The sequence below is a fragment of the Acomys russatus genome, chromosome 22, assembly GCF_903995435.1.
Source record: "Acomys russatus chromosome 22, mAcoRus1.1, whole genome shotgun sequence".
In the NCBI taxonomy this organism is placed as follows: domain Eukaryota; kingdom Metazoa; phylum Chordata; class Mammalia; order Rodentia; family Muridae; genus Acomys; species Acomys russatus.
In genome coordinates, this window is record NC_067158.1 from 26488039 (window position 1) to 26497277 (window position 9239).

The window sequence follows — 9239 nt, forward strand, 5'->3', positions numbered from 1 at the left end:
ATTCCTGTGCTTTCAGTTAAAAGGTTTCTGTTGTTGTAGCTTATGCAGTTGCTCTGTTGCTATGGAAACATGACATCAAAATGACGTTTCCCGTTTAAAAGCTTTTAACTAAATTCCTGCCTGTCAGATGTAGGCCCCATTTTGAGCGTGGAGCTGCCTCGAGCGAGCGAGTGAACGAGTGCACTGCCTCTCGCCCATGGTGCGCTGGCCAGGCCTGAGGCCCTGCCTGAGTGCCATCTTTAACCCTGCAGGTGCCTCCAGCATGGCAGCGGCCGAAGTGCCCGGCTACCTTGTGTCTCCTCAGACGGAGAAGCATCGGCGGGCCCGCAACTGGACAGATGCCGAGATGCGCGGCCTCATGCTGGTCTGGGAGGAGTTCTTCGATGAGCTCAAGCAGACCAAGCGCAATGCCAAGGTGTACGAGAAGATGGCCAGCAAGCTCTTTGAGATGACTGGGGAGCGCCGGCTAGGCGAGGAGATCAAGATCAAAATCACCAACATGACCTTCCAGTACAGGTGGGCACGCAGGATGGTTGTGGGAGGGTCCAGGCAGGTTCTTCCACTCTTGGCCAGTTTGTGGTCTGAGGCAGGGAGGGTGTGTGTGTATGTGTGGCCTGGGCTGGGTGGTCCACCTGTAGGTCAGACCCCCACTTTGCAAGATGGCCTTCCAGAACCATTTGTGCAGCTTCCCATTGAGAAGGTGGGGAAACCAAGGCCCACCAAAAAAAAAAAAAAAAAAAAAAAAAAACTGTTCATGAACTCTCAAGTAGCAAGGCTGGGGGTGTCCTCAGTGCAACTTCCTGAGACTAGGGCTGGTGCTGCACCGTCACAACGATGGTTCTAAAGGCTGCCATGATGCCCCAGAGGCAGGTATGACACAGACAGCACCAGACCTGGAGGTTTCTCATCCTCTGCTGGGACTGCTAGGCACCAGATGGGCTGCCTGCCCCACCTACCACAGCACCCAAGTTGGGCAAAGTGTGAGGTACTTCATGTCATGTAACAAAACTGAAACCATAGTGAAAAGGAAGATAGACTCCTAGGCCTGGCTGATCCTAATGCCCTGAGACTGTGAGTGCTAAGTGAGGCCCTGCCATGTGCCCAGCACAGGGCCAGCCTCACGGTTGGTGAGAGGGGTGTTTATGGGGCTGCCCAGAGAGTACAAAACTCTGGCCTGAGGACTCCCCATCTGTGTCTCTGACTTTGCTGCCTCTCAGTCTGACCTGTCCTAGCATGCAGCTGAAGGAAAGCTTTGGGGGACTGATACTAAGTCCACAGTCTGGAACATCTCTGGCATCCAGGAAGGAGCAGCTGTGGTGGGTCTGACCTATCAGGAAAAGAGTCAAATACAGGCCAGGGATTGTGGATGGGGTGGACATTGTGGACTTTGGAGGCATGAGAAAGTAGAGGGTGGGACAAAGGTCAAGGTGTGAAGTGAGGGTGTTGAACATGAGGTTCTTGTGAGGGGAGGTGTCACTGTAGGACTGGAGGACAGTAGTTAAGAGTACTTCCTCAATAGCCAAGCGTGGTGGTGCACGCCTTTAATCCCAGCACTCAGGAAGCAGAGGCAGGCGGATCTCTTGAGTTCGAGGCCAGCCTGGTCTGGTCTACAAAGCGAGGCCAGGACAGCCAGAGCTGTTACACAGAGAAACCCTGTCTCGAAAAAGAAAAGAAAAAGAGTACTTCCTCAAAAGACAGATGAGACAGGGCCTGGGGCTCCTTACAAGCCTGTTTGGATCCCATGATGGCAGTGCTGTCAGGGCCTCACAGAAGTACTAGTGGTCGCTCTGGTGAGTTGTGCAGATGGAGAGGCTACTGCAGACCTTGCCTTGCAGCCAGACTCCATAGAAGAAAGGAGCTCTCATGCCCTCATTGGCAAAAGATGCCCCAAGAAAGAGGGGAACCCCAGCCTGGCCCGTGAATCCTGTGCCTTTGGGAGACATGGAGGCCCAACAAGACTTGGACAGACCATAAAGCCCTGAAGCTCCGTTTCTAACTGCTAGTTTGACTTCTAAGGGCCATAGAAGAAGAGATGCTCAAGCCTGGCCTATCCAAGGCTCATTTCTGGACCCCCAGTGCTGGCCCCCAGATGAGCCTGTGAGCCAAAACCCGAAGCTCCAGCAGCTGCTGAGGCTTGCTGGCATCAGAGTCATTTATTGTAACTGATGTTAAATTTAAGTCTCTGTCTTCTGAGAGAGCTGAGAGGCAAGTCTCTTGCTTGAAGGAACAGACATGAACATATGAAGGTAACAGCCATGGCAAGAGGCCTGCCTGGCTAACTCCCTATAGTCCTATTCCAGTGTTTAGTGAAGAAGGGGTTTCTGGGGGAGGTGGGAGGCACCACTGGCTGTTTTCCTTAGCTTCCCTTTGACCCTGTTAGCTCACAGTGTCTAGCTGTGTTATTCATTATTTATCTTGAAAGCCTCCCTCAGAGCCCTAGGGGAGGGATTCTGTCTTCATTCCTAGAGGTGGTTGTGAGCCAAGGAGACCTGAGGATGAGGGTGCATGGGAGGGACAGCCGCTGCAGTCTGGGGGTAGGAGGCATAGCACTTCACAGTTTATGAAGCACATGAAGACCCTGGCTCCTCAGAGCTGACCTGTTCTTCCATTGCTAACCCCTTCACAGCAGAGTCTTTTCTTACTTTTTTACAGAAACTGTCTATATATTAAGGTTCTGGCTTAAAGGAAATTTGAGCAGGTAGCTAGGTTCTGTGGAACATGATTTGTTGGAATACGGTGTGAGGCCCCCTCACTGGAGACAGGCGAGGAGTAGGCTGGCTTAAATGGAGCAGAGAAAACTGGGACAGGGGTTCTGAGAAAGCTGCCATGGCACCAACGCTAATAAACTCCACCTTCCCTGTGCCTCCCCCCCCCCCCCTTGTTGGCGTGACAGTGGCCCTGCTATGCATCCAGATCAGCCTATGCTCTGTTCTCTGTGACCCATCTGCTCTCTGATGTAGTCACGCCACGTGGTGGAGCCCCCCCCCCCCCAGGGCCTTAATGCTACTCCCTAAGGCCAGCCTCTGCTTTGGCTAGCCACAGTCTATCCTGGGCAGCAGCCCCTTGTCATTGGCTGTGCCTGTGTTGTGGGCTCATTCAGCCATCTTTCCATCTTCAGGGACCAGCAGGACTAGGGCCAGCTCTTACAGAGAACCCTATATGGGCCCAAGGTGGCCCTGGGGGTTGAAATGCTCCTCCTATGTAGGCTATTTCTCTGAAGACCAAAACTGTCCAATCAGCCTGTGGCCACTCTCCCCAGCCCTCCCTTCCTAGGGGATGACAGAGGGCAGGGATGTGACAGTCCTGTCAGTGAGACAGGACCCATCGGTGGGAGAAGACAGGGTGTAGGGTCTTGAGGGCATTGGTCACACTCATCAGACCTTCGGCATTGACGCTAGTAGAGATGGGACTAGCCACCCAGCCCACAGTCTCTGGGCAGGCTGTGGATTGGAGAGCTAGGTCAGGTTTAGCTCTGGGATGGAATGGTAGCAGCATTACAGTGATACGGCCTAACACGCTTTCCTGGCAGGTTCAGCTGAGGACGTTGTCGGAGCCTGGCCTCCTGTTTACTAGACATTGTTTTATGAAATCTCCGCTTTAGCCTTGTGAAGGATTTGCTTTTTCATCCCCATTTTACTAATGTAAAACATGAAGGCTCAGAGAGGTTAACGAACCTGTCCAAGATCACAGTGTGTGTGCCAGATCCAGGCCCAGAGCTGTGAGTATTGTTTTCCTGTGGCCCTGCTGTTTCCCCTCCTGGAGGCATCTTTGTAGACTACAAATGCCACGCTCGGCAATCTCTTCTGTGTCGGTATCTCACAGTCTCAGCGCTGCAGCTTAACATATGTAAAGGGCACACAGTGCACTGCAGTGAATTTAGAACCCACAGGAGAGCAGAGACCACAAGAACCAGCCCCAAGCTCCCAGCACCTATGGGTGCCCTTGCGCCTGCTCCAGTTTCCTTTCTGACACCCAAAGGCTGTACAGGTCCCCAAAGCCTCTCTGCCTTCTATCCAGTGTCACAGGGGCCCTAGAGCCTGGCTGGCTGGGAGTAGCTCCCGCTTGCATCAGCATGTCTCCCTCTGAGGACCTAGACCCCTTTCGTGCCACTCTGCCCAGGGCTCAGGCAGGACGCACTGCACCTGCTGTTTCTCACCTTGGCTCTTGTGTCTCTCGTTTCAGGAAATTAAAATGCATGACAGATAGCGAGTCCATCCCACCGGACTGGCCCTATTACCTAGCCATTGATAGGATTCTGGCCAAGGTCCCTGAGTCCTGTGAGGGCAAACTGCCAGATGGCCAGCAGCCGGGGCCCTCCACGTCCCAGACCGAGGCATCCCTGTCGCCGTCCGCTAAGTCCACCCCTCTGTACTTACCGTATACCCAGTGCTCCTATGAAGGCCGCTTCGAGGACGATCGCTCCGACAGCTCCTCCAGCTTACTGTCCCTTAAGTTTCAGGTAGTGTGCGTTCTCTCTTCCTCTCCTGACCTAGGAGAGGGGTCCTCCCATCCCATCCCATCCCCTGCCCTATATCCAAATGGGGCCAAGGTTCCAGTGCTCAGAGGAAGGAGCTGGCAGTGGCACAGTGGCACTCCCTATGCCACTGACTGGCTGCACAGGCCATAGCTGTGTGCCTGGTCCAGGGCCAGGGCAGCAAGAACTCTAGTGCCAGTGTCCAAGGCCCCATCGCCTCTTACCTGCATGGAAAGTTCTTTGACTTCTCTGACCCCTGCCTCCCATCATAAAATGGGGATAAATCAGTACTCTTCAAGGAGAAGGCCAGGCCCCAAGCATGCCCTCTCTGCCTGCCAAGTCCCAATGTGGGCCCTTTTTGGGGTCCCCACCTTAGCAACAGTTCCTCTCTTTGCAGAGATGTGGGTCTGCACCTCCTGAGGAGTAAGTGGGCCTGTAGTGTCTGTCTTCTCTCTTGTTGACTCCCGGGCTGTGTTGGCTGTATGCCTGTGCCTGCAAGATACTCATAGACTCTCTGAGTTGAGGGACAAGTAGGGGACACCCTGTGGCTTTGGACTGTGAGCAGGCACTTCTTTTTTTTTGACATATATTTATATTATTACACATATATACAATAGATTACCTGAACAGACACTTCTAAGGAGAAGATATTTAGGGTGGGTTTCCAAGGTAAAAGAGGAGTCAGGCAGTTGAAAAAACCAGGAAATGTAGCTTTGAGTTACATACTTTCAATCCTGTTTGACAGCAGGTAAGGTAGGAAGGTGTCGCCAAGGAGGTCTCAGGGCCTAATGTCCCTAGGGCTGGGAACATCTGCTTAATTCACCCAGAAATCCCTTCCTCGGAGGGAATTTCTTGCTGAAGGGCCCAGACAAAATCTGTCTTTACTAAAGCCAGACCAAGCTAGGAGAGAAGCCTGAGATTTATGGCCAATTGTTCTCATGGCTTACTAAGCCCAGTTCCCAGGCATAGCTGCCTGGGGCTACGTCCCCAAGACTACCCGATCCCCTACTCTGCTCAGAACATGCAGCCCAGGCCAGACACTGGCAGTTACCCAGAATAGGAGGCCTTGGGGTCTGGTAGGCTTTGTCAGTTCCCTGCTACCCAGCAAGGGCTTTTCAACTAGCAGAGAGGACCCATGGCGCATCTCCTGGGGAGGAGCCCAGATGACCTGTCTGGCCCCTCACCTCACCAAAGGCATACTTGGAGACAGAGGGCTCAGGGTAGGCCTTCATTCTAAACCCATTTCTTTGTCTGTCATAGGCCAGTGGGGGCTACAGACTTCACTTTCCTTTAAAGTACCAAGTACCACATGCTGCCCAGCATCTTCCTCTTGAGCCTTGCCACTCCCTGGAGTGGGCCCTTCACCCTTGAGCACCCTCTACCAGCTCAGAGAGCTTGGGGTGCTGTCAGGGCTGCATGCCTTCACAGTTGCTGGCTTCAGGGCTGCCTGTTCTCTCATGCACCAGCACTGGCTGTCACCTGCTATTCCCCCTGTTGTGTGACCTCTGACCCCTCCTCACCTCTGCAAACTGAGACCTGAGTCATAGGTATGGCTCCTGGGGCATCAGTGTTCCTGTTTGTCTAGTGGGGTGTTTGGGAAAGTCTGCTGGCTCCCTCGCCCCAGGCCCTGTGTGTGACCAGCTCATCTCTTCCCCCACAGGTCAGAGGAACGCCCCGTGAAGAAGCGCAAGGTGCGGAGCTGTCACCTACAGAAGAAGAAGCTGCGGCTGCTGGAGGCCATGCTGGAGGAACAGCGCCGGCTGAGCCGCGCCATGGAGGAGACGTGCCGAGAGGTGCGCCGTGTGCTGGACCAGCAGAACATCCTGCAGGTTCAGAGCCTGCAGCTTCAGGAGCGCATGATGAGCCTGCTGGAGAAAATCATCGCCAAGTCCAACGTCTAAGGCCACGGAGAGGATGATGCCAGGTGCCTACCCAGGCGCAGGGCCCTGCCCACCCAGGCAGGGTTCCAGAAAGGGAACAGGCTTCAGCCTGCCTTCTGTGCTCCCCTGAAGGGCTTTCCAGCATCCCAGTAGCCCTGGGAGACTTTTGGACCCCCATCTCCAGCATTGATGCCAGGGACCCCAGGATGACAACTTGTAAGAAGGCCCGAGAACCCACTCTCCAGTATAGTCACTATCATGATACTTGAATCAGCTTTTGATATTAAACACACTTTCCATTGTTGCCTGGAAGCCGACTTTCCTCTCTCCGGTATGAAGGGGAAGGGGGTGTGCTGGCTTAGAGGGTTCTCTTCTGAAAGCAAATGTCATATATAGGTCAGGGGCAAGTTGTGGGGGTCTTTGTTCCACACGGTCTGTGGCAGGGACCCTAACTACCCAGTTATCACACAGTACTGAGCTGACCCAGTCACCCGTCTGGAGCTCACTCTAGCACAGGATCCATGCCAGCTCAACTGCTCATGCCCTGCAAAGGCCTGTCTGTTATCTGGGTCCTGCTAGTAGCAGTGGTGTGCTAAGTGAGTCATCAGAGTAAGGGTAGCCAGTGATGGTGTGTGCTCAAGGGAAAGGTTGGGCCTGCGACAAAAGGAACCAGATTTGGGTAAAGCTAGGAAAAGCACCCCATACAGGGAACAGTCATTGCAAACAACACCCAGGTCACCCAGAGCCATGAGCTTCTGGAAGAAGCTTGTGTTTTCTCTGAGCTTGTTGGCATCTGAGAAGGCTGAATACACTAATCAGCTTGCCACTGTCATTTTACCACACGAAACACTCTTCCCAGGCCCCTTTGGCTGAATATCCATAGTGGCATTGGCCAGGCCTTGCCTCTTTCACTGAGACCACAGAGGAGACTGGAAGCAGGCCTGTCCGATTCACCCCTTGGAACCAGGCCAGTTGCAACCCCAGAGGACCAGATTCGGTGGAGCTGCCTTAGATGTTTACTTGTGGCAATTTACCCTGAGACTTGTACCTCTGAGGTCAGGGGTGACAACAGGGCTTCACCAAGCAGCTGCCAATCTTCATGATGTGAGAGTGCCAGCTCTGTTGATGCTCCAATAATGGTCAGCCAGGCCTGAGAGAGAGGCTGCAAGTCTGTGTCGGCCTACCCTCAGGCTGCCTACACAGAGCTGCATGTTCTCTGAGATCTCAGTCCCTCTGTCCCACAGAAGGTTCCTGATTCTGTGTCCTATGGGCTCTGTATTTTGCTGACAACCACAGGCAGGGAAACATTCATTTAGTGGTACAGATGGAGGGGCACTTGTCAATGTCTATGGTGTAAATTAAGCAAAGTGCCAGCTGTCTATGTGCTGTCCCTGTGTCTTTAACATGGAAGAGATCAAATAGTTGCCTCCTGGGGACCAGTACAAGGAACCACTGCTCTCTCTGGAAAAACAGTTGGATGGCTCCAGGAAGATGGGGAAGTCAGGGGCATGTTGTACTTGAGATCCAAGGCAGGGATCCTGGCCTTCTCCTGTCTCCAGAATTCATTTGAAGCCTTGGGTGCTGGGGACCCCACCATGGACACTCAGAGATCTGCTGACGTGCACCTGCCTGTCTTCGTCTGTAGGCTACTGAGGCTGGGCTGCCATGAGGTTCCTGAGCCTCAAAAAAGAGAGGGGATGCCCATCCTCCCAGAAGGAACAGTAGTGGTGTCAGAGAGGCTGCTGGGGGTGAGCACTGGCCACCTGTGTCTCAAAGCTTCACAGGAGGCAACAGAATGAGGTTCAGGATGTAGCCGGTATCTTCATGTTTAGACCCACGTGGTCCAGTGTGGCACACTGATGTTTTAGCACTCACATGTCAGTTAGCAGCTTTGCACTCTGTGTTTGGAAGCACCCACTGTCCAGCCAGTCTGAGGCTAGTCCTTTGCCCCCCTCAAGGCTCAATGGGACTCAGTTGTTGATCACCTGGGGTGGACTATGCCTTCCACAATATGTCCATGAGGACTTTTTGGTTTCTTCTTAAGCTATTGGGTCATTAGTAAAAGCTAAAATATCTGATCAGGTTCAGCAAAACATGAACACAGAAAACTAAACCCATCAAGAGATATCGCTACCTGGTCCTCTGACATGTAAAACAAGACACTAGTCAGCAAACAAAGCTGAGAGACAGGATGAAGACATGACAGTTACCTTTATTTTCAGATAATACTTCTTTTTTTGTTTTTTTTGTTTTTGTTTTTGTTTTTGAGACAAGCTTCCTCTGTGTATCCTTGGCTGTCCTGGACTCCCTTTGTAAACCAGACTGGCCTCGAACTCAGAGATCCGCCTGCCTCTGCCTCTTGAGTGCTGAGATTAAAGGTGTGCGCCACCATGCCCAGCTCAGATAATACTTCTGATGATCCAGAAAACCAAATACACAAAACCTCAAGAGCTTCAACCTAAAAGTATTAGAGTTGAGAATAAGAAACACTCAACTGAAACCAGAGTAGTGGACTGCTCAGGAGTGGATTTAACCAGAAAGACAGAGGATGTTTCAGGTTTTGTTTTGGTTTTTGATTTTTGGGTATTTTTTGAGACAGGGTTTCTTTGTGTAGCCTTGGCTGTCCTGGAACTCACTCTGTAGACCAAGCTGGCCTCAAACTCACAGAGATTTGCCTGCCTCTGCCTCCCAAGTGCTGGGATTAAAGTTGTGTGCCGCCATGACCATCTTATTTTTGTTTTGTTTTGGTTATTTGGTGACAGAGGCCCTTTTGAAGATATGCGGTGTCACTAAAAGATGCAAAACAGCCAGGTGGTGGTGGCGGCAGCGCACGCCTTTAATCCCACTATATTTCCACTATGTTTAATCCACTATATTTCCAACAG

The 9239-nt window shown here is 52.4% G+C and overlaps 1 protein-coding gene across 2 annotated transcripts; it reads left to right on the forward strand.

Moving 5' to 3' along the window:
- Window positions 1–6751, forward strand: Msantd1 (Myb/SANT DNA binding domain containing 1). 2 transcript variants are annotated; one of them, XM_051165156.1, is made up of 3 exons: window positions 1–516; window positions 4183–4464; window positions 6135–6751. In XM_051165156.1, exons 1-3 carry the CDS (start codon window positions 197–199, stop codon window positions 6373–6375), a joined length of 843 nt encoding a protein of 280 aa, XP_051021113.1. In that variant the 5' UTR covers window positions 1–196; the 3' UTR covers window positions 6376–6751. The 2 variants fall into 2 exon arrangements, with proteins under 2 accessions (XP_051021113.1, XP_051021112.1); XM_051165155.1 differs by lacking the exon at window positions 4183–4464 and having other exon boundaries at window positions 5–516.
- The last annotated feature ends 2488 nt before the right edge of the window (window positions 6752–9239 follow it).

Bases quoted from the DNA above. Each gene is read 5' to 3' on its own strand.
- Msantd1 (XM_051165156.1), top strand. From the start codon at position 197: ATGGTGCGCTGGCCAGGCCTGAGGCCCTGCCTGAGTGCCATCTTTAAC. The intron at 517-4,182 runs GTGGGCACGCAG...CTCTCGTTTCAG, and splicing joins AACATGACCTTCCAGTACAG to GAAATTAAAATGCATGACAG. The intron at 4,465-6,134 runs GTGCGTTCTCTC...CTTCCCCCACAG, and splicing joins TCCCTTAAGTTTCAGGTAGT to GTCAGAGGAACGCCCCGTGA.